This window comes from Bidens hawaiensis, unplaced genomic scaffold (assembly GCF_021521415.1).
Source record: "Bidens hawaiensis isolate Kalapana, Puna unplaced genomic scaffold, B.hawaiensis_p1.1 tig00028985_1, whole genome shotgun sequence".
In the NCBI taxonomy this organism is placed as follows: Eukaryota; Viridiplantae; Streptophyta; class Magnoliopsida; order Asterales; family Asteraceae; genus Bidens; species Bidens hawaiensis.
In genome coordinates this window covers 212161-238196 of record NW_027494760.1, presented here as the reverse complement: position 1 = coordinate 238196, position 26036 = coordinate 212161, and the positions used below count along the sequence as shown (strand labels likewise).

General features: G+C 42.1%; 1 protein-coding gene across 1 annotated transcript; it reads right to left on the bottom strand.

Annotated features, from left to right (window-relative positions):
• Positions 1-381: 381 nt before the first annotated feature.
• LOC143577986 (purine permease 3-like) lies at positions 382-24122 on the bottom strand. Its single transcript, XM_077061682.1, has 3 exons — positions 24067-24122; positions 22596-23349; positions 382-803 (listed from the first exon to the last, which is right to left on the bottom strand). The coding sequence occupies exons 2-3, from the start codon at positions 23337-23339 to the stop codon at positions 477-479; spliced, it is 1071 nt and encodes a 356-aa protein (XP_076917797.1). The 5' UTR covers positions 23340-23349; positions 24067-24122; the 3' UTR covers positions 382-476.
• Positions 24123-26036: the final 1914 nt, after the last annotated feature.

The window sequence follows — 26036 nt, the reverse complement described above, 5'->3', positions numbered from 1 at the left end:
AAAAAAAGTACAAGAGATCTGAAGATTTAAAGACTTGAATGATTTTGAAGCCTTTAAAAGATTAGATTGTACATTGTGTTTTAATAATTGTAATTACTTAAAACTTTTAAAGTTATGCAAATAAATACGCTTTTTTCTCGTCATATAATATAGGATATATTGAAAAAAATCTTTGTTAATTTCTGAAAAATAAAATACAGCAATAGACATTTACAGTCTACTTTCTATTTATTTGAACTTAAAACTTATGGTAGTTTAGTTTCTACCAATTAAAATATATATATATATATATAATGCAGTATTTTATATTGTTTAATTAAATTCGCTATATTATTTTCACAAAATATATAACAGGCTCATATATCGTCAAAATAAAAAGAGGAGTTACAAGCAAAGCGTAAAAACGTTATAAATGCTCGAAAAGCTATAGAATATACACATTGATCAGTAACACGAGTACATGCAGTTGACTAGTTTCACGGTTGTGAACTTACTTCAAGACCACGCTTCATCTTCTTGACATGTTTAAGCTCTCCATAGAAGTAGGAAATGAATCCCCAAAGTGATAAGGCAAGAGAAAGTCCCCTTTCAACTTGAAACCTCTCACGGAAGAACAAAACCGCTAACGATTTAGTCACAGGGAGCAATGTAGCGATTATTATTCCAGACAACAATGACGATGCGCAAAAAATGACCCCGATTGCTCCCAAGAAGAAGAATTGCCAGAAAAGGGAATTCACCGATAGGATCACGTAGTATGTGACTTCCCCAAGCTCGAAGTTCCTTGCTTCTGTAGGAATTGCCTAAACAAGATGGTAACGGTGAAGAAACACTAATTGACCCCGGGCGGATTACGGATAATCTGGGGGTTAAATAGATGTTTCCCACGAGGGGTTAGACCCGGCAAAGATGGTTCTTCTGATAACCTGCAAAACAGACACCGTGAGCTCGTCACTGAGAAGGGGGGGGGGGTACCTTGTTGTGACCACCCTCCGGCGTGAGAATCAGACTAGATTGCTCTTGAATATAAGTGTATATTAAGAGATTGCTAGAGCAGATATCAGGTATAAGATATAAGATACAAGATAAGATGATATGATCATACCATTTGGTGTATTTATAGCCGAAGGTAGGTTTCCAAGAAGGTGTAGCCGGCTGAATAGTATTCCTGTTCTACCAACTGTGGCCTACGCACGTGCCATGCTGGTAGTTGGTGGGTAGGCAGCGGCTGACAGTGACCAGGCCTGCTGTGTACTATTCCTTTTCCACCAACTGCAGGCTATGCATGTGGTATGACAGGAGTTGGTGAGTAGGCAGCGGCTAATAGTGACATACAGTACAAGAGCATGCTGCTCGCCATACTGTTGTCAATGAGCTGTCGTATCTCTGGTCAGATCTTTTGCCCATACCTCGTCAGGTACAGTACAAAAGATCCTCCAGTATCGTACGGACTGGCTCATTTGGGCGGGAGTATTCCCCCTCCCGCCTTTGTGCGGGATTGTTCCCGGCTTTGCTCATTCCTTCTTCAGGTGACTACTGAATTATTGAGAGCTAAGTGCCTTGTGCGTGTAGCCTTGCTGCGCGGGTGGCCTTCCTTGATGGCTTGTATCCGCAGCTGCGGGAACAGGCGGAGTACTTCACCATTGGGAGGCATTTCCTGCGGGAACAACTTGCGTACTGCGCGTAAGGACGTCACGTCTCTGAGCATGGTGGGTCATGCGGATCCAGTTGGTTTCTGGGCAGACGTCTCTCTTCAAGGTGAGTCCTGCGGGTCCAACTGGGCTCTGCTGGGACCTACCTCTTCAAGTCCCCCCAGTCCAATGTTCTTCTCATGAATGTTTAATAAGTGAGGTGAACTTTTGGACTTAAGCAAAGGGTTTTTGAAAAGGGTTTAGTTTTAAGGTTTTCCATGGGGATTCTTCCCGCGGAAGTCCTAATGTCACTTGCAGAAATTCCCGACTTTCCTGCTTGATCTTTGGGTATGATGCGGGTAGGTCTGTAACCTCCTCGCAAGTCAGGAGCGTTGAGTCCCACTTGTGTGGATTCTCCATGAGGTTTTGGTAGTTTTGAACATAGTGATCAATTATGTTAAAACTACCAATTCCATCTTGGAGCTTCAAACAATATAGTTCTCGACGTTCCCGCTATGCGGGGATGTTATTCCTGTTTCCGCAAGCATGGCCCAGAAGATCCTTCTTGGTTTCAATTCCCTGCGGAGCGCCAGGTATGTGAAGGGTTTTGCCTTGACACTGTACCCGCACTCGTCTTACGGTTACTTTACTTCCAAGGTATTCCTGGCGTCAATTCCCTGCGGGTGCTGTGAAGGGTTTTGCCTTAACACTGTACCCGCACCCGTCTTATAGTTACTTGGTCGCCGAGGTATTCTTGGCTTCAATTCCCTGCAGGTGCTAAGTATGTGAAGGGTTTTGCCTTAACACTGTACTCGCACCTGTCTTATAGTTTCTTGGTTGCCAAGGTAAGGGGTATTTTCCCGCTTACTTTTGAATTTTTTTGAAATTTTGAAATTCGAAGAGTTGATGAAAGGATAAGAACAGTCCAAACTGTTGAAACGTCGTCCGACGGTTTCTTCTGACTGTGTCAGGACGTGCAGGAAGTTATGGCGACGTGACAGTACATGGTCATTCCAGACGCTTTTTCAGGCGCGTGGGCGCGATTTTTTGGGCGCGTGGCCGCGAAATTAATGGCACGCGTCCTTTCAACAGCTGTTGCCAGCTTGCACTTTGCCACGTGTCATAGTTTCATTGCACCTGTGATTTCTCTCTCTTCCGCATTAAATTCATCGCATTAATTGCGATGAGTATATAAAGGGGGAGAGGGTCCTTTGTAATTCACACTTTCACTCTTCTTGTAAACGATTTCCGGCGAATACTTTCTGCCAAGCATTCTCCTGAAATCATTCCTTTACCTCCAAACCATGTCTTCTACTCACGATTTCGAAGCTGCTGCCGAGGAATCTGACGTGCACGTCGAGATCCCGACGTCTACGTCTGATAAAGACGATAAGAGCACTGCTGGCGAATGCCAGTGTGCTCTTCCCACTGAGCTTTTTCAGTACATCGTCCGGAAGTTCATGCTCGAGCCGTTCGAGCCTGAGTTTCCGGAGCCACACCAGACGGTGTACGATGCCCCCAAGGCCAAGATAGGGGTGTACGCTGCATTCTTCGTTTATGGGAATCTCAGGTTCCCATTAACGAAGTTTGTATACCGTGTCTTGGAGAGGCACGGGGTGCATCTGACGGAGGTACACCCGATGGCGATCGCCAAGATCCGCCACTTTGAGTGGGTGTGCCTCATTCTGGGCGTGGAGCCCCATGTTGACCGGTTGATGACCTTCTATTCTTGGAGGTGCATCCAGGGGTGGTACACCTTGGTCAACCGGATCAAGGGGCTGAAGATCTGCGCAACCGAGCGCAGTCTTCGGTCGTGGAAGAGGGAGTTTTTTTATATCTCCGCGCGCGTCGTCCCGATAGCGATGACGTTTAAGAATGGGATAGCACTCCCCGCCCTTCACGCCCCAAACTACCAGGAGGCGGAATGGTTCGCCAAGATCTCCCGGATCCAGACTCCGGTGTACCGCTTTGCGGAGTCTGGGATGGTGATGCTTGGGATGAGCCGGGTGTGGAAGGAGGCGTCACAGGTTCCCATCGTCCTCGAATACGGTTTGAACTCTGTCCCTTACGGTTGTTTTGTCTTATTTGTTTATATAGGTTTGTCTTCTAACTGTTTCTTTTATTTCAGAGGGGAACGACTTGCAGTCTCTCCTGCAGCCGCGGGAGAGTGATGGTCCCGCTCGGATGGGTACTCGTGCTCTCGATGAGAACGGGTTGCCCATCTTGGAGCAAACGAGGGATCGGTTTGTGGAGGTCTACCCGCCAGGCCACCCTATTCTGAGCGCCACGCGGCCAGGTAAGTTGTTATTCAACCCTCGACCTCTCAATGCTGAAACCTCTGCTGGAATTCCTCTAATCTTGTCATCTTCTGATGAGGAATCCGCAGATGGTCCTCCGTTGGTGCGAAAGAAGAAGGCTGCCGGCGGGAAGGGGAAGGCGAAGGTTGCCTCCACTGCCGATCCGGTGCATCGGTCTGATTCAGAGACCCAAAGCGAGGAGGTGGCGGGGAACCCTGGTGGTGCTAAGACCACTGCTCCGGAGGCTGAGACGACCGTCACCTCCGAGCAGCCCAGGACAACGACGGTGAGCGGCGTGAAGAGGCTGGCTCCATCGGGTTCGTCCCCGCCTGTTCGCACTTTTAGGCTCAAGAAAACCCGTAAGTACAAACTTCCTTTACTTTGTAACTTCATATCTTTCCGCCATTATACTTATCTTCTTTGTGCAGGTGTGGATGCTACCGCATTCCAGGGTGGAGCGGGGAGGAGCACCTCCGGACCCATGACGGTAGGCTTGGTCAACCTACCTGAGGCGATGACCCAGGCGGCTGCGCCTGCTTCAGTTGGTTCAGTTGCTCACCCAGTTGAGCCAACTGTTCCAACTGTGATGACATCTCCGCCGGCTGTCAGTGCCATATTTACTGAGTCTTTTGTTGTGTTTCTATGGATAATAAATACTTAGTTAACCATTTAACTAGTCACAATTAAGGCGGAAGCGTGATATTTACAAACTAAACATATCTATCCATATGTATATTTATGTATATATTACAAGTTAATATAAGATATGTTCATGAACAACCTAGTTCATTCATGTCTTAAGATTACCAATAATCTATTTATTAGAAACCCGAAGCAAGGATCAAATGATACGGGAAAAACTAAACTATCAAAGCTTGTAAAACTTACATTCTTAAACCTTTAAGATATGTAGTTGATGTTGAAGAAGATGATGATGTTGATGCTAGACTTTCAAAGGGAAAATCCTCAAATAGAATATACCCCGAGCCTCCAACACACACCGAGCTATGTTAGGGAGCTTGAACACGAAAAACCGAGACCCGAACCTTCCTTTTCTTTCTTGGCCGTAAAACAATAACCAAGAAAAGAAAGAAAGAAAGGTGTTTTGTTAACCCATTACTTGAAAGTATGTTGATGTATATATTGAGATCATATCTCAACCAATTCACATGTTAGGTTTTTAGTCAAGTGAATTATACTCAACCTCCATCCATCCTTTACCAACTTTGACCAAAAGCTTGGGGTGTGGGGCCCACCCAAAACCGGCCCCAATATTATTATTATTATTATTTTTTTTTTTATTTTATTTATTTTATACATTATAAAATATATAAACACCCCATCTTTTATAAACCATTTTATAAAAGAACATATAGTTAAATAATCATTCCAATAATAATTATTTGTATAAATAAATTAACCAATTAATTTATTTAACACTTTCAAGTAAGTATTCAGAAACCCGATTTTCTGAATGTGTCGTGTTCTGTATTTGTCATATAGATCTTATCTTAACAAATACTTAATTGGTGTGTGTCTAACTCGTTATTGGGTATGACCCGACTTGGATCAAACATGACTAGCCACATTAACCTAATTATGTGTCTCGGGCATACGGTATTCCTACAATCTCCCACTTGCATGAGACTCATAGGAAGTTAATGCTAATGGTGAATACCGCCTAACAACAGGTCACCACCCCTAGTGTGTTTGACTAAGTGCCATTCAATAACATCATCCCCTTCAAGTCCATACTTGATATGATATAGGTAAGTCATATCATTATATCCCTTTGTTTCTAGATGTCCTGTCAAATCGAAGAGACACAGAGTGATCATTCTCTCAACGATTTAACTTAACAGGCCTTAGACATCTAAACTCTCAACACATAAGAGGAACAAATCCCATCTTGACTGCATACATCCTCGTTGACATCTCATATGATATCTGAGCTCTTTCTTAAACGTCATCGTGTTACCGAAAAACAAAGAAGAGAGTCAAGTTATCAGACTTGATGAAAAATCAGATCCAATATGCATCTCAGGTCAAAGGACACAATGATACTCGCCTTTACTCAAGGATTACTTATGATCAGTTGCACTAACTCCATGCAGTGATCCTTGAGAGCGGATCATGTCCAATATTTGTATCCCACAAATATCTATGAACCTTGGTGGCAAACCTATGCCCTATATTCATCACATGAATATCAACCAATCCGGGTTCATAATAGTCTTAACTTCATACTTGTTCCCACAAGTATGATCGACTACGGACGTTTAGAACAACATAAGTCATTCATGGATTAAACATGCAAATATAGAACATAACTCATTGAATAATTAAAACATAATTAATTTTCATGAGATACCCATTACATTCGTTCTTATACAAACACTAAATACAGATTAAATCCACTCACTAGAATACCGAAGTCCTAATGCACAAACATGACCCTCATGCTTTGGCCTATTGAGGAGCTTCGTGAGTGGGTCCGCAATATTTTGATCGGTATGAACTTTATGAATACATATTTTTCTCTTTTCAACTTCATCCCTTATGTAGTTGAATCTGCGCTCAATGTGCCTCGTTTTCTGATGAGCACGAGGCTCCTTGATCTGTGCAATAGCACCTTCATTGTCACAGAATATCTCTAGGGGCTCCTGAATGGTAGAGATAATCCCTAGATCCATGATGAACTTTTTCATCCATGCAGCCTCTTGGGCTGCCATTGAAGCGGCGATGTACTCAGATTCTGTAGTGGATAACGCGACAACATCCTGCTTCGAACTCTTCCAAGAGACAGCGCCTCCATTCAAAATGAAGACATATCCCGACTGTGATCGAGAATCATCTCGGTCAGTTTGGAAACTCGCATCCACGTAACCCTTTACGACGAGTTCCTCCTCACCAGACCCATATATTAAAAACATATCCTTAGTCCTTCTAAGGTACTTTAATATATTCTTGACAGCCATCCAATGACTGTCACCTGGGTTGTGCTGGTATCTACTCGTTATGCTTAAAGCATACGAGACGTCCGGTCTAGTGCACATCATTGCATACATAATAGATCCTATTGCCGAAGCATAAGGAACATGCTTCATCCTATCCTGCTCTTCCTTAGAGCTAGGACTTTGGGATGAGCTTAACACGGTTCCTCTAGGAATAGGTACCAAACCTTTCTTAGAGTTTTCCATCCTGAACCTTTTTAGGATTTTATCAATGTATGCACTTTGATTAAGTCCGATCAATTTCCTTTTTCTATCCCTATAGACCTTTATTCCCAAGATATATGTCGCTTCTCCAAGATCCTTAATTGAGAAACGACTACTTAACCACGTTTTAACGCTTTCCATACTTGGTATATCATTTCCAAATAAAAGTATATCATCGACATACAAAATAAGGAACATGATTATACTCCCACTAGCCCATTTATACACACACGCCTCATCACCGTTTTGGACGAAACCAAACGCTTTGATTTCTTCATTAAAACGATGATTCCACATTCGTGATGCTTGTTTCAACCCGTAGATTGATTTCCTTAACTTACATACTTTATCAGGATTAGATGGATCGACAAAACCTTCAGGCTGAACCATATGGACATCTTCCTCAAGATATCCATTTAGAAAAGCGGTCTTGACATCCATTTGCCATATCTCATAATCAAAATGAGCTGCAATGGCAAATAATATCCTGATCGACTTAATTATCGCAACCGGCGAGAAGGTTTCATCATAATCAATCCCTTGAGTTTGCGTGAAACCTTTTGCGACAAGTCGAGCTTTGTAAGTATCTAAATTTCCATGCATATCGGTCTTCTTCTTGAAGACCCACTTACATCCAACCATTTTGGAGTTAAGTGGACGATCAACCAATTCCCAAACTTGGTTATCGTGCATGGATTGCATCTCGGCGCTCATGGCTTCAAGCCACTTGTCACAATCAGGTTGTGACATAGCATCTTTGTAGGAGATCGGTTCATCCGAATCGACCAAGTAGCAATCATCCACAAGAAACCCATATTTCTTGGGAGGTCGACTAATCCTATTAGATCTGCGAGCAACGTGTGTATGATCAACCATTTGATCACCTTCAACATCCTCGTGTTGAAAGCTAGTATCGACCAACTGTGTATCATCCAGTGATTCTTGAATCTCTTCAAGTTCCACTCTCTTTTCACTAGGTCCTTCCATAAGGAACTTAGTTTCTAAGAAGTATCCTTTGCGTGAAACAAATACCTTTTGTTCACTAGGATCATAGAATATATATCCTATATCATCCTTTGGGTATCCTATGAAGATACACCTGATGGATCGAGCCTCAAGCTTATTTGGGGTGTCACGTTTAACATAAACTATGCATCCCCATACCCTTAAATATGAAAAGGATGGAACCTTTCCATGCCACACTTCATAGGGTATTCGATCCACCTTTTTGGTCGGGGCCATATTCAAAATACGAGCCGCTGTAAGTAGCGCATATCCCCAAAATGATGGCGGTAGTGAGCTTCGTGCCATCATTGATCGAACCATGTCCAACAGTGTTCGATTCCTCCTCTCGGATACTCCGTTATGTTGAGGAGTACCAGGAGGAGTGAGCTGTGAAATAATTCCACAATCTCTAAGATGACTTTGAAAAGCATCACTTAGGTATTCGCCTCCTCTATCGGAGCGGAGTACCTTGATTGTTCGGTCGAGCTGATTTTGTACTTCATTTTGAAATTCCTTGAACATTTCAAAGGCTTCATGTTTGTGTTTCATTAGATACACATACCCATATCGACTAAAATCGTCGGTAAAGGTAATGAAGTACCTTTCACTATTCCTACTAGTTGGCTTGAAGGGTCCGCATACATCCGTATGTATGATACCCAACAAGTCCTTAGCCCTTTCATTTGTACCTTTGAAAGGCTCTTTGGTCATCTTGCCTTGAATACAAGATTCACACTCATCAAACGAACCTAACTCATTTGTTTTCAAAAGACCATTCTTTTGGAGAGTATTTACACGATTCTTGTTTATGTGTCCAAGACGACAATGCCAAATGTAGGAATCACTCAAATCCTTTTTGAGTCTTTTAGTGGAAGTTTGATATAATGAGCTATTTAAGGTATTGTCATGAACCAATTCATAAATACCGTTGTTTGGTACAGCTTTAAAATAAAAGATACCATTAGATGATACATGCATTTCTGATTCTACAAATTTAAAGTCAAAGTTACATTGTCTAAGAAGGTGCACAGAAATAATGTTCCTAGTCAAACTAGGAGCATACAAAACATTTTTCAAAACAACTTCCAAACCACTTGGAAGCGATAAAGTGAAGTCTCCTCTAGCGACCACGTGCACCCTTGCACCGTTGCCCATGAAAAGACTCACTTCGCCCTTCTTTAAGTCTTCATTCCTTTTGAACCCCTGCAACCAATTGCAAATATGAGTTCCACATCCGGTATCCAATACCCATGTGTTAGAAGAAATAAGATTTAGCTCAATATTAATCATAAAGACATTACCCGAGGTATGCCCCGCATTCCTCTTGTCTCTTAGCTCCTTTAGGTAGACCGGGCAATTGCGTTTCCAATGTCCGGTCTCCCCACAACCAAAACAAGGATCATCCTTATGACCCCTCGGTTCCATAACCTTTTGTTTCTTTGCCATAACCGGTGATTTGCCCTTACCCTTAAGATGCACAGGAGGACCCTTTCTTTTTGCTACCTTAGCCTTATGATTGGGTTGAGATCGATTCTTGGATCTACCTTCATTGATCGCAAACACGGGTAAAACCCTTTTACCCATGCTCGCCTCGGCTGTTTTAAGCATTGAGTGAAGTTCTCCAATGTTTTTGTCCCACCCGTTCATGTTATAATTTAACACAAAAGTGTCGAACCTTTTCGACAAAGAGTTAAGGATCAAATCCGTTGCTAACTCTTTTGAGATGGGACAATTGAGCTTGGCGAGTCGATCAATGTAACTTTTCATCTTAAGTACATAAGTTGAAACTGGTTGATTATCATCCATTCTACATGCATGCAAGGCTCGAACCGTTTCGAACCTTTCAACTCTTGATTGCTTAAGGAACATTTCCTTAAGTTGAGTAATCATGTCGTACGCATTATGGTTTTCGAAATCTTTTTGGATTTCGGGAACCATAGTCGCCAACATGAGGCATGACACTTGAATGGAATCTTCCGTAAGTTTGACCCAATTCATATATTCGACCTCACTTCCCTCTTCCGGTTCTTCGGGGATAGGTGTTTCCAAAACATGATATAATTTTTCTTGTTTTAGAACAATCCTTAAATTTCGGAACCAATCCGAAAAGTTATTGTGGTTAAGACGGTCTTTAGCGAGAATAGATCGGAGAGATACGTTTTGGACGTTAGGGATTATGTTGTCGTCGACGTGTGCGGCCATCTGCAGAATTTTAATTAAGTTCATTTTAGTGTTTTACCTTTTAATTATTAATACCCTTTTATATATATACCAAATATAATTAATAATTAAAATCTAGAATCCAACGATAAACCCGACTCCGGTTAGGTGACCTTTTTCCCATTGTCGGTTTATCAAGGTAGTTATTCATAACAATTGCAAACCCTTTTGCAACTTCTAGAGTTTATGGGACCGGTTCGAAATCATATTTCATGTCGGCATGTTTATCCCATCAACACCTATTAGACCCCATGCTTGGGTGACCCTCTTCACATGGTTCTAATTTAAGTCGTCCTACTTGTATCAACTTGTAATATTAACATACAAACGGTTAGGTGACCTTTTTCCCATTTATATGCCAATATTACCTCAACATATTAATTTACTCTACGCGGTTAGGTGACCTTTTTCCCACTAAGAGCTTACTAATATGTTAAGCGTTAATACAAAAGGATGGTGTTTAACTTGTTATCCTTAATTTCAAAAAAGGGATTTTTAGTTTTAATAATTCTAGTTATAAAACTTTAAATCATGTTCTAACATGCATTTAGTAACATGATTATTTTGAAACCATTTTTCAAAATTCTAATTTATAATAAACCATTTTATTATGGGCGTGAGACGGCTAGTTAATAAATCCATTTTATTAAACTATGTGTCACGTAATTACCGATAATTATTAGAACCCGTTTTATGCTTTGTTAATTAATTCTAAGTGACGAAGTTGATATCCTAATATCTAACAACCACACAATCAAACAATCAATTAACAAGCATACATAATTATACTAGACACGAGCCACTAATTTTAGACCACACTTGTTAGCCGAAACAAGTGTGTGTCTTAGGTCCAATCCTAAGGGACACATGACACATGGATGTTGTAGCTCCCACTCGATCCCGCATCCAAATGCTTCGAGCATCTTCTTCAACCCCGTTGTGATCCATTTGGCTTGAACTTGGGCCTTAGCTTCCATAAGCTTCCATTTGGGCTCATTGGGTGGGCTTAGGTCCATTTGGGCTTGAATCCCTTTAATGGGCTTGTGAGACCCATTATCACCATACCCGGCCCAATAAGGCCCAAACTTCCAATTTTGCAATCTTCTTTAATTTTACAAAACCAAATGTCCTAATACATTTTTTCTATAAAATAAAGATATTACAAATAATCTATTTATTACATACCCATATGAATAAATAATTACAAAATAGCCCCTAATTAATTATTACAAACCGAAACTTTGAATAATTAACTACAATCACAACATCAACCACAATCAAACATCCATTTTGGTCTACGGCTCGGTCTAGTTTTAACAAACATAACCCGTTATGTCTTAGGAACCCATTCCAAAACCCCTTGACCTTATCGGGCCTAGCCCAACCCATTTGGGCTTGACCCAATAACATGTTTATGGGCTTCGGCCCACATGTGCAAAACACATGGGCTTCGGCCCAATTAAAAAAACTCACGGGCTTCGGCCCATTTAACCAAAAATGGGCTTCGGCCCATATAGCTTTTTCCCTTTTATTTCCGGTTAGCCCAATAACCATATCCAAGTGGGCTTCGGCCCAAAATCACCCGATTTGGGCTTTGGCCCATATAATCGGTTTTATATTATTTTTTTTGAAAAAAGCCAAAAATATAACAAGATTAAATACAAAAAAAATTATGCATGTTAATTTTTTTTGTATAAAATCTTTCAAGGGGAAAATATAAAACCGAAAACCCGAAGCTTAGTTTCCCGTATCCCGGCTCTTGATGCCATTTGTTGTGTTTCTATGGATAATAAATACTTAGTTAACCATTTAACTAGTCACAATTAAGGCGGAAGCGTGATATTTACAAACTAAACATATCTATCCATATGTATATTTATGTATATATTACAAGTTAATATAAGATATGTTCATGAACAACCTAGTTCATTCATGTCTTAAGATTACCAATAATCTATTTATTAGAAACCCGAAGCAAGGATCAAATGATACGGGAAAAACTAAACTATCAAAGCTTGTAAAACTTACATTCTTAAACCTTTAAGATATGTAGTTGATGTTGAAGAAGATGATGATGTTGATGCTAGACTTTCAAAGGGAAAATCCTCAAATAGAATATACCCCGAGCCTCCAACACACACCGAGCTATGTTAGGGAGCTTGAACACGAAAAACCGAGACCCGAACCTTCCTTTTCTTTCTTGGCCGTAAAACAATAACCAAGAAAAGAAAGAAAGAAAGGTGTTTTGTTAACCCATTACTTGAAAGTATGTTGATGTATATATTGAGATCATATCTCAACCAATTCACATGTTAGGTTTTTAGTCAAGTGAATTATACTCAACCTCCATCCATCCTTTACCAACTTTGACCAAAAGCTTGGGGTGTGGGGCCCACCCAAAACCGGCCCCAATATTATTATTATTATTATTATTTTTTTTTTTTATTTATTTTATACATTATAAAATATATAAACACCCCATCTTTTATAAACCATTTTATAAAAGAACATATAGTTAAATAATCATTCCAATAATAATTATTTGTATAAATAAATTAACCAATTAATTTATTTAACACTTTCAAGTAAGTATTCAGAAACCCGATTTTCTGAATGTGTCGTGTTCTGTATTTGTCATATAGATCTTATCTTAACAAATACTTAATTGGTGTGTGTCTAACTCGTTATTGGGTATGACCCGACTTGGATCAAACATGACTAGCCACATTAACCTAATTATGTGTCTCGGGCATACGGTATTCCTACATCTTTCACTGAGCCGGCGGTGACTATTTCTGCGGGTACTTCCGCAGCGGTGACCACGGTTGTGAGTTCACCTCCGGTGAGTTCACCTCCGTTGGTTTCTACCGCGGCGGCCTCTATGCCTCCTCCGACGTCGGCAGCTACGGCCGATCCTTCAGGTATGGTTGGGGCTTCTCGCCAACCTCTGCCTCCTTCCCATCTGCCTGACCTCTTGGATGGATATCCCTTGGGTTCAGGTGATGGGTTTGGCGACTATCGGCCTCTTTTCGACCCTACAGGTGCGTAAGGTTCTTTTGGCCTTTTTTTTTAATTTTTTTTATATATCATCTTTTCCTAACTGCTTTTGTTTTTTGCAGTGTCGGATTCCAATGAAGTGTATGTTCCACGATGGAACATCCGCCGAGGAACAACCCTTCGCACGCCTGTGGAGTGCGTGGAGTGGGCTCGTCACGCAGCTCCCAGTGGTGCGTTGGGGGAAGCAATGGCTAGCTACCAGGAGGGTAGGCTAACCAACGAGCTTCGGATTCTCCTGGCCCGGATGCAGCCGCGCGTCGAGCTGCTCTGTCGTGAAAACGACAAGTTAAAAGCAGCTCGTATTCAAGAAGTAGCTCAGGCGCGGGCTGTCCGGGAGGAGAACAAGAGGCTTACCGCAGTGGCTGCGGAAAAGGAGAAGGCCTTCAAGGCCCTCGAGGTTGAAGTTCAGGCCCGGCTCGAGGCCCGTTCCAAGGCTGCCCAAGCTGTTAACGAACAGCTTCGGCTGGCTAAGGAAACTGCACGGAACGCAACTGAGAGGGCCACCAAGGCTGAAGCTGTTGCTGAGCCTCTACGCCTCGAGAATGAGGAACTTAAAGCCAAACTAGAGGCGCTCTAACAGGCTCATGATGCCTTGGTGATGGAAGACGCCAAGAAGCTCCAAGAGATCTTGGACCAGAGGGGGGTGCTTGACCATACTGAGCGGAAGCTAAAGGGCGTTGAAGAGGCTGCGGCTAAAGAAGTGTTGCTTGCCAACCTCAACAAAAGTGAAGCCGAACGCGCCCGTAACCAAGCTCAAGCCGCCCTCCAGGAGGCTCTGGTTGCCAAGGAATGGCTTCTTCGAGAAGCGTTGTCTCATGTATGTTTAATTTCATTATATCTTTACGCTTTTCTTTGTAAATAGAAAAGGTTTTGATACTTGTATTTTTTCTTTTTGTAGGTTGTGCATCGGGTCTTCATGGATACGTCTTATGACGATGCTATGAGCGCAGCCCTCAACGCTTCTCATGAGGATGGGGAAAAGGCCGGCTTCCTGCTTGGTCTAGGGTTCGTTGAGAAAGGCATCCCGCCTTCCAACTTCCCTTTATATGACGTTGATACTGAAGCTGTATATGACCAAGCAGTGAATCAGTATGCCGCCTTCCCGCATCCGGTGGTGGAGAAGGTGAACGAAGTTGCTGTTGCTGATAATGGGCTAGCTATCCTTAAAGCTTTCCTCGAACCGCCACGTTCTACTGATGGTGCGGGTCCAAGTGGAAGTGGTCCTGAAGCCTGATCCTGAAGATCCCTTTCCACCATTATAGATTTTTATTTTTGTATAGATTCTTTTGTATGCGGGTATGTACCCAGCAATCTGTAATATTTGAATTTCGATGGAATAAAGATTATTTGCCAATTCCTTGCCTTGTTTATTTCACGCATATTTTGTTTTAACTTAGCAATTTCTTTAGTACTTAGATAAGTTAACTTTTCAACGTGGCAGATAATAAGTTAAAGTTTTGCGTCCTCTTTCGTGATTGTGCGGATAAGACCGTCACTTGCACTTAGTAGGATGGCTAAGCTTTACCTATATCTGACCTGCGTGGAAGTTTTCCTCATCTTTTCCTTTGAAATTTTCTAAGTGTTTAGAATAAGTTAACCTTTGAACGTGGTAGATAATAGGCTGAAGTTTTGCTTCCTCGTTCGTGATTGTGCGGGTAAGACCGTCACTTGCACTTAGTAGGATGGCTAACCTTTACCTACATCTGACCTGCGTGTAGGTTTTCCTCATCGTTCTGTTAGAAATTTTCTAAGTATTTTGAATAAGTTAACCGTTCGACGCGTGGTTGTCAATAGGTTAGTTCGGTTTCTTCTATCATGATTTGTGCGGTTAGGACCGGCACTTTCATTTAGTGGGATCACCAAACTTTACCTATGACTGACCTGCGTGAAGGTTTGTCGTTTTTTGTGTTTATGCGGGTTTTGCCGCCTTCCACAAGCAACAATTTCTTTATACTTATTTATGCGGTGAAAGCCGGCATCAGTGTTGAATAAATTAACCGTTCGACGCGCGGTTGTCAATGGGTTCAGTTTATCATGATTTGTGCGGTTAGGACCGGCACTTTCACTTAGTAGGATCACCAAACTTTACCTATGACTGACCTGCGTGAAGGTTTGTCGTTTTTTGTGTTTATGCGGGTTTTGCCGCCTTCCACAAGTAACGACTTCTTTCCCACTTATGTATGCGGTTAAGACTGGCATATCAGTGTGGAAAGTTCATAAGTATAAATGTAAGATTATCAGCATCAATGTTCTAAGGAGAATCATTTCCATTAGAAGTGGCTCTGGGCCTTTTCTTTACAAGTTTGGAATTGATCTACATGCAAACTGTGTAATTGAGCTCCCTTCCATGTTGTTGGGATGGGAGTGCCATCGAGCCGATATGCACCTGGTTTGGGATCTCGTTGTTTACGCAGTATGTAGTCTCCAACATTGAAGCTGCAATTTCATTCATGTTTTCCCCAGCTGGGGTTCTACATGCATCGGCCTGCTCAGCGTCCGTTACGCCACGAGGTGCGCGAGCGTCCCATCTCTGACAAATGCTTCGACGATGTCCTTCACGTCTGTGCATTCTTCAGTGTTGTGGCCTTTTGTCCTGTGAAAGTCACAGTATTTGCTCCGATCAGCATTGTGACGATGTCGGATTATTGGAGCCTTTGGCCATGGGAGCTCCTCAGTGGCGAATATCTCGGTGACGCTTTTGGTGAGTGGCGTCCATCTGGAGTTCTGGTTCGATTGTACGTTATCCCTTCCGCCTAACCGATGTTGCAAGCCGGATGAGGTGTCAAAGTTTACCCTTGACTGCCAAATGCCTAGCTTCCGCTTTTTGTTTAGTCGGGCGGTAAGGATGTTGTCTTCTCTTGTTTTCTGGGTGTAGAGGTTTGTGCTCTGGGGGAGATCTCTACCCAGTTGCTTTTCCGTTTCCGCAAAGCGTTTAGCTGCTGTCATGATGGCATCCCATGTGGATGGCATGCCATCTCTACCCGTTAAGGTGTGGATGAGCTCTGTGTCGTTCGCGCCCTTGATGAAAGCAGCGCGAACAAGATCTTCGCTGATATTACCCAGACTTAGCTTCTTTGAGTTGAAGCGAGTGATGAAGTTTGGCAAAGATTCATCTTTTTCTCGAATGCAATTGAGGATTGTCCATTGCACCTCGGTATACTTTCTTTGTTGGCTGAAGTGTTGGCTAAACTTCTGCTGGAAGTCTTCCCAATCGTAGATGTGGTGGACCGGTAGTCGATCGAACCACGCTCTAGCTGCCCCAACAAGCGTCATTTGGAACATGTAACACCACGTAGGTTCCGTCCAACTACTGACGGTTGCCCCCGCTATGAACCTGTTCAAATGATCGTCTGGATCAGATATACCATCGTAAGTGCCGATGTTGGACATCTGTTTGGCACTTTTCGGGACGATTGCTTCCGCAATGTCCCTTGCAAATTTGGACGTTCCCGCCTTTGCAGCAGTTGGTGTAAATGTTTTGGAGAAGTCACGTGGGTTTCCACCCGCGTTTTTTGGTTTGAAGGTTTCTCCAAAACGCCTTCTCGGTTGGGAGTCCGTTTCCTTACGCTTCCTTTTCGCCCTATGACGAGGGTTTGCGTCACTATCGGATTCCTCCGAATCATCGTCCAAGTACTCTCCGAATTCCTCAGGCTGTTGGAGTGAACGTAAGCGTTCATCCAACTCAGATTGGAATTCTTTTTGACGTGCTTCCGCCCACGCTTTAACTTCATCGAGTGTTTGGCGGGGGAGCCTCGTTCTTTGTCTCTCTAACTGGGTATCGGTGAATCCTAGTGAGAGATTGTTTACTGCACTTGCCCCAGCTTGGGTAACTGGGGTAGTGTTCGTAAAAACTGTGTAGTCGCCGGTATTACCCCAGTAGATGGGGTTGTGGTTACCGGAGTTTCTTTAACCATATTTCCAGAAGTTTGAAAAAACTGAAAATGAAGTTCTAGCTTTTATGCACGGATGGCGCCAATGAAGAAACACTAATTGACCCTGGGCGGATTACGGATAATCTGGGGGTTAAATAGATGTTTCCCACGAGGGGTTAGACCCGGCAAAGATGGTTCTTCTGATAAACTGCAAAACAGACACCGTGAGCTCGTCACTGAGAATGGGGGGGGGTACCTCCTTGTGACCACCCTCCGGCGTGAGAATCAGACTAGATTGCTCTTGAATATAAGTGTATATTAAGAGATTGCTATAGCAGATATCAGGTATAAGATATAAGATACAAGATAAGATGATATGATCATACCATTTGGGGTATTTATAGCCGAAGGTAGGTTTCCAAGAAGGTGTAGCCGGCTGAATAGTATTCCTGTTCTACCAACTGTGGCCTACGGACGTGCCATGCTGGTAGTTGGTGGGTAGGCAGCGGCTGACAGTGACCAGGCCTGCTGTGTACTATTCCTTTTCCACCAACTGCAGGCTATGCACGTGGTATGACAGGAGTTGGTGAGTAGGCAGCGGCTAATAGTGACATACAGTACAAGAGCATGCTGCTCGCCATACTGTTGTCAATGAGCTGTCGTATCTCTGGTCAGATCTTTTGCCCATACCTTGTCAGGTACAGTACAAAAGATCCTCCAGTATCGTACGGACTGGCTCATTTGGGCGGGAGTATTCTCCCTCCTGCCTTTGTGCGGGATTGTTCCCGGCTTTGCTCATTCCTTCTTCAGGTGACTACTGAATTATTGAGAGCTAAGTGCCTTGTGCGTGTAGCCTTGCTGCGCGGGTGGCCTTCCCTGATGGCTTGTATCCGCAGCTACGGGAACAGGCGGAGTACTTCACCATTGGGAGGCATTTCCTGCGGGAACAGCTTGCGTACTGCGCGTAAGGACGTCACGTCTCTGAGCATGGTGGGTCCTGCGGATCCAGTTGGTTTCTGCGCAGACGTCTCTCTTCAAGGTGAGTCCTGCGGGTCCAACTGGGCTCTGCTGGGACCTACCTCTTCAAACGGTGTTTAGATGCGCATGTTGAAAAGGATTATATAATGTATTCAATTTCGGAGTAATAAGTGTTGGGTTTTGTAGGCCTTTCGGTGTAGGCCTTGTTTATTGTTTGAAGTCTAAAGGGCAGGCCCGGCCCGGCCCGGTTTGGATTTCTTGTTTAATAAGATACAAACCCTAAGTGTATCTCTATATATTTGGGGGGTGTTTGGGATTGCTTATTTAAGGTAAAAAGGTCTTTTTATGACAAGTTGAAAAGGTCTTATGACTTTCTAGTAATGAGTTTTCAAAAAAGTGTTTGGATTAACATAAGACAATAAGTTGTTGTTTTAAAAGTGTTTGGTTTAACTTAGTGATTTAAATGACCAAAAAGGACATAAGTAAACAATGGGTGGAATGGATATTGGAAGGGTGGAATGGGTATTCTAATTATATAAGGAGATAAGTTAGCAAACTCCAACTTATTAAAAACCCTCATTTTGGCTTTGTTGATAAGGAGAATTGGAAAAGACCTTATGTGTTCCCAAACACTTTATTAACACAAAAAAGACTTATTTAACCTTTGTAAGTCATAAGGAGAGGAAAATAAGGAATCCCAAACACACCCTTGATGTCATGTCCTTGTAATCGTTGTCACTTAATAAAGATATACCTAGTTGCCACCCGTGGACGTATGTCAGTTTAGACCGAACCACGTTAAATCCTCGTGTCGTTTATTGCTTTCGCGTGTGTGTTCAGTTTTGTGTGTGCGCTTAATCCTAACAAGTGGTATCTAGAGCTCAGGTTCAGATCACACGAAGAACACGAGAACCAACCTTCCGCCGCCGCCACCCTACTGTGCTAGGGTTCCGCCGCCGCCGTCGTCGTACGACTCTCGCCGCCACAACAGCCGCTGTCGCGCTCGTTGTAGTTGTTGGGTTCTGTTTTTTTCCGAAAGTAATTATCCATAGCATCATGCATCTCTGCAAGAAATAACAAGAAGAGTTTGAATATAAGGTTTTTGTCTTTTTTGTTGGGAAGAAAGTGGCGTGACCACACTTTGACCAGAAGCTTAATTCCTTGGCTTGGAGCATTTGTTCACCAAAATTTGGTGTTTGTTCTTTTTTTTGAGCCGTAACTAGGGCAGTAGCCCAAGTTAACATATTTTTGGAAGCCTAAAAATATATATTTGGAACAGCAGCTCACATTTATTTTTGATCAGCTCCGGTGAAGCATAGTACGAGACATGAAAGTTTGAATCAAGATCCTATTTTTGTTGAAAAACAGTTGTCAAGTCAGAAGAAGCGTTAAAGAAACGGATAACCAGTGTCAACCGTGTTTGTAAGGTTTTATCGTTTCAGTATTTAAAGTTTCAGTTTCTGATTTACAGTTCGTTATTCCGCTGCGTTTAAATAGGTTGATTGTTTAACAGAGTTCAGTAGAACAGTCGTTAAGTTCAGGCCCGTTCGTTGCCGTGTCTTTCTCTGTTTTTATCCAGTTTTTCGTTTAGTCATTGTCATGGCAGAAGACGAAAAAGTTTCGATACAGAACTTTGATGGACAAAAGTTTGGTTGGTGGAAGATGCAGATTGAGGCACTACTTTGTCAGAAAGACTTGGATGTAGTGTTTGAGGATGAAAAACCTTAAAAGTTGTCAGAAGCAGAGTGGAAGAAGTTAGACAAGAAAGCTAGGGCTTGTATTACATTGTCGTTGTCGGAAGATGTGGCGTTTAACGTCATGAAAGAAACCACAGCCCGTGGTATGATGGACGCACTATCCAACATGTATGAGAAGCCTTCGGCGGCGAATAAGGTCTATCTTATCAGAGAGCTAGTGACAACTCGAATGAAAGAGGGTGGGTCAGTTACAAAGCATATCAATAATCTTAATTCGAACCTCTCCACTTAGTGTCAGTCGGCATTAAGTTTGATGATGAAGTTCAAGGTCTTTTGTTGTTATCCTCTTTGCCCGACAATTGGTCGCAAACAGTGACTGCGGTTTGTAGTTCGTCTACAAAGATTACTTTTGATGGGATTCGGGATTTGATTCTTGGAGAAGATTCAAGACACAGAAATTCAGGTGGATCATCAAGTGATATATTAGTCACAGAAGGTAGAGGTAGGGGAAAACAACGAGACAGTGGGAGTAGGAAGAGGAGTCAGTCTAGGACTCGTAATGATATTGAATGCTGGGGTTGTAAAGAGAAGGGACACTTCAGGAATCAGTGTCCGAATGGTAAGAAAGAGGTGAACGTTACAGAAGTCAACACTGCAGAAGAATGCCCAGAGGATGAGTTTTACGTTCTTAGTGTTGAGGATTACGTTGATGCTTGGGTGATGGATTCTGGTGCATCGTTTCATGCCACTTACTGTAGTGAAACGATAAAGAATCTAAAGTTTGGGGATTTTGGAAAGGTTCGACTTGCGAACGATGATATTCTAGAGGTTACGGGTATGGGAGATGTTGATTTGATAACTTCAGCCGGTACTTCTTGGACTTTGAAAGATGTTAGGGTTATTCCAAGTTTGAAGAAAAGTTTGATTTCAGTTGGGCAGTTGGATGACCAGGGTTACGATGTTAAGTTCGGGAATGGGCAGTGGAAAGTAGTCAAAGGGAATCTCGTTGTTGCTCGTGGCAAGAAAATGGGTTCGTTGTATATGGTCGACATGTCACCGAAAGGAGTGGATCCAGTTTTGGTGAAAGACAAAGTCCGGTTCACAGAATCTCGTGGGCAGAAGAAGGTTCGTTTTGCAAGTAACAAACCCATAGCCAAAGTGAAGATTCAGGATGAACGAGCCAGGAAGGTTAAATCAGTCAGAGGATATCGTGACAGTGGGAGCACATGTCGTGTTTCAGTTACAGTTCCAGGTCGACAGTGGATTAAGAAAACCAGTATTCCGGCTGTAAAAGTCTCTCCAGTGAATTACTTGCTGAATATGAAGAGTGTTTATTCTCAGAGTATCTCGGGATCTGGTAGTTTGTTTCAGTGGGAGCCGGTAGGGATAGAGAACGGGTAAGGGGCAGTTTTAGCCGTGACTGACGTGTTGGAGCTCCGGGGAGCTTCAACGGGCCTTCAGGTTAATTGATGAGAAGGCGGTGGCAACCAGAAGTTAAATGTTTAGATTACAGAAGTACAATCAGGAGTGCAGACGAGAGTACTCAAGGCCTCCGATGGGAGTTTATTGGATTTCGTAGGCCTTTCGGTGTAGGCCTGGTTTATTATTTGAAGTCTAAAGGGCAGGCCCGACCCGGTTTGGATTTCTTGTTTAATAAGATACAAACCCTAAGTGTATCTCTATATATTTGATGTCATGTACTTGTAATCGTTGTCACTCAATAAAGATATACCTAGTTGCCACCTGTGGACGTAGGTCAGTTTAGACCGAATCACGTTAAATCCTCGTGTCGTTTATTGCTTTCGCGTGTGTGTTCAGTTTCGTGTGTGCGCTTAATCCTAACAATAAGATGTGTGGTAAAAGTACGGTGTAAACAAGCGGATACTCAAGATCGGCCTGGTAAAAGCTCAAATAAATCTGGAGCTTAAACGTGCATAAAACTAAAAATAAGCTAATTTAGTAAAGTAGCCAGGCTCAAGAAGGCACTCGAGCCTAGTAGAGCTTATGATTGAACAAATATAATAGTTGTTTTATATTATGATAAGTATGTTATTATTTAAATCAACTGCATATATAATTATTAAAATATAATTTTATAGATTATAATCATATGCACATATAACAATAGTTAGATATGTATAGATAAAATAATTAAATTGAAAATAAACGAGTTGAGCTCGAGTTTGAAAATTTTCTCACCCGAGATTGATTTTTGGGCATTTATGTTGCTTGAAGTTCTAATACTCTTATAATTAATGTCTTTGTGTTTTAAAGATTGGGAAACAAGAAAGTTATTGAAAAATACATTATTAACTTTTCAAAGTAAGCAAAATTTATTACTTAATTACCAATTTAGCTGTAAGAACTCGTTACTAGAAAACTCATGAACTCATCAATGCTTACTTTGCTAACTAGTGATATTAGGTCAAATACAGTTAACAGGTGGCCTTGAAGAGGTTTAAAGCCAGAAAACTAGTGGAAGTTGAATTCGAACGTGAAGCCGCTACCTCAAGGAGACTCAAAAACTTACCATTGTGCCATCCCCACGGTAATCAGTTTGAAAGACTGATCAACATAACTTTTCCAATCTGTTAAGATGATTTGGGGTCAATCGGTTTACCTGGAAGTTATGATTGATCAGCATCCCAACAGTACAAAACGCGGTTGCAAAGAACGATATGACAATCTGCATCTCCATAACCAAAGAGTAAGTAATGGGCTGTTTAGCCTTCTTGAAAGTCAATTCTATCGACGGTAGAATAAACCCATACAACGCCGAAGCTCCCAACATCATGAAAAACCCTTCATAATACTTGACACTCGATTCATGATCGGGCCGATCAGTGCTAGAATGAAGCGCAAGAACCACAACACCAATAGACAACAAAAAGATAGCATTAATTGTAAAAGCCGAAAACTTTTGTTTCACCAACAAAAACGCGAATCCAGCGGTAAACGCTAACTGTGTGGCTATTATCAAAGCCGATGTTGAAACAGGTAACCGAGACACGCCATAAGCAGCCAGATAATCATCTAAACCAGTCAGAAATCCAAGAATAACACAAGGAAAGAAGACAGATGGCTTCAAAGAGATGAGCTTGGTTTCTTGGTTTCCATTTCTTTTTTTGTATAAAAAGGAACAGATTAGCGGGATGATTAAGAACGGCCAGCCTGCTGTTTGCAGCCAGCTCGATATCCAAACGCGTTTCCCTCCTTTTACAAAGTAAAGGCGTTGAACCAACGGGCCGCTACAGTTGCCTATGCCTAGCATGAGGCAGTTCAAAACAAGCAGGGTTTTCTTCATGGATTTGCCCATCTTGTCTTTGTTTTCTTCTTGTTGGTTGCTTGTAATCCCAGTCTCCATCTTCTTAAATCTTGGAAATTATTTGTTTAAATTAGGGACGTTAGTTATGTCAATATTATCAAATTTCATGTGTTGGTCATTGTAGGGATGTGAATTTAGAGCATAACACTAACCTAACATGTAATTTGCGGGTTTGAGTTAAGTTTAAATATGTTTGACAGTTTTGGGTCGAAACCGCAAACATGCTTACATAAACAAGTTGGGTTCGACTGTTCGAGTTGCCCTTGTGGGTTCGCGGGTTAACCTGCTTATTTGAATTTTTCAAAATTTTAATACTTTAAAATTCTAAATTTACATATTATTTTTATTTTCTTTAAATTATTATGCTTAAAATACGTCGATTCATTGTTAAACTTCTAAACGTTTTTATAAATTCAAAAAGGTTAAAGAACAGTTTAAAACGGGTTAACTAGTGAACCCGTCGAGTTGACACAAATTGTCAAATTCAACCCATTTAATCAAAACTTGCAAAATTTCCAATTACCGTGTCGGGAATTCACACACTTAATTACTTTTAGTGTAGAATTGAACAGACTTTCTAAGTTTTGAGGGTTGATATGCAACAGCTTTGACTTTATGATTCAAACGGAAGCTTTTAAGTTATTTTCACTTTATTTGAGTCAAAATGGCATAAGACTGTTTCATTTGAAATAACTTGTCGACAATATCTCAAAATTAAAAGCAAATCGAGTCAAAATCAAGCTAAAAAGTCAAAGATTGTAATTACCTCTTACAAATGCAGGAATCAGATGAATCCTCCAAGAAACTGCAGTTCAATTTGGAAGGAAGAACACAAAATTACAAGTGATATATTTAAGAAGGGAAGAAGAGAGCATATATATATATAGCAAATAAAGTGTGTGATGTAATAAAGGTTACACTTGGAACCTTTTGACACAATGTGACATATTGATCATGCTTCTTGCCAATAATTTCTTGACACCTATGGATTCATTCCTAAATATTTCAGTTTGAATTTATCCTATTTTCATTCTGAAGAAGCGTGGATCGACTTACTTGTATTCGATCTACGTTCCTCGGGTATGAGTGTGCTATATCACCGATGGTTTTCCGAGATACGAGTTCTTCCACCTACAAAATGAACAGCACCGTGAGCTTACCCCTCAGAAAGGGACATAGGGGTCCTCTTTGGGGTAACCCTCCGGTGTGAGAATAAGATATTGCAGAAGATAAGAATGTGAAAATGAGTAAAGGATTCAGAATGTATTTCTTGTTCTCCCCAACTGTGGAGGTGGTGTGGTATTTATAGTATTAGGGTTTCCAATGATTGGGCTCAGACCCAATTAGGGCCTTTTTGGCCTCCTCCTATTGCTTCGCGCCACGTGTACTTAGGACACCTGGTGCTTTTTCATTGATTATTCTCTGACCAAGGTATTTTACCTGACCCATGTGCCATCACATGGTGGCACATGGGTTTTGCTGAGTTGTCCACCCTTCATTGGCAGCTGTCAACATCAGCACATTCTTTATTCCTTAAAAGATACATTCTGGAAGGTTGTCTGATGAGTACAATCATGGTTGTCCTTATCCTGATTTGGATTAGACTATTGTCTCATTTGTTGTGTTGTCCTTTATGCGCCTATCCCAGGGATGCGCAAGGTCTTCTCTTTATTCTCACGCGCAGATGTTTCATGCGCAGATGTGATATGCGTGAGCATATGTGATATGCGCCACGCGCAGATGTGATGCGTGAGCATATGTGATGCGTGAGCATATGTGATATGCGTGAGCATATGTGATGCGTGAGCATATGTGATATGCGTCACGCGCATAGGTTTTGGCTTTGTGTCTTCATGACATCCTGATTTCAAGCCTCTTGTCTATATCTTGTGGGTTGACCCGCCCCGCTCGATGTTAAGGCGGGTGCATACCCCTTCAAGCCCCCCCAGTCTAATGTGTGTCTTGTCTCGCGCGAGCGAGGTAAGATAGATATTAGACTTAATAGTTTGCTCTTTTAACAGGGTTTGTCTTTTCTTTTTCATTTCTCATATGTGCGTTGCGCGAAATTCTATCCCTTTGGTTAACACGAATCGTCAATGCACGTGGTTGGTTGATGCTGACATGCATCAGAGATAGAGACGTTATGTGTCAGACCTTTTGCATGCTCGATGTGCTACAGTTGCCTTTCACGTCTCCTCATACAGTGTCAGGAACACATGTCGCGCTTATGTTGGCCTACGCCTGCGCGTGGGGGCGCGTGAGCGTAGATCTGATTATTACTTGTTTCTCTCTCTCCCCTGGGCCTATAAAACCAAACCTTTTGAACGGTTTTTTCTTCATCTCCATTGTCATTTTCAGAGCTTTTGCTTCTTCAATTTACATTCCGATTAAGAGCCTTTATCTTTGCTTCCAGATTTCCGTGCTTAAAGTGACCATATTGTTCGATTCGCAATTGTATGTCTGATAACCCAGACATCACAATTTCCCCTAGTAAAGGCCGTGTAAAATCAGTGGTTATGTCTACTTTGAAGAAGACCGGCAAGGGTAAACGGGTTGCCGAGGCCTTGTCGGAGGAGGGAGGGAAGAACAAGGCGGTGAAGAGATGGGATGAGATTCCCTGCAAGTTGAAACAATCTGACTTTGATAATCTCGTCGCCTCTCAGGGTTTTCTCCCTGAGTATGGCTGTCTGCTCCCGGCGACCGGGCAAACGGCGGCGGATCCTCCCGCCGGCTATA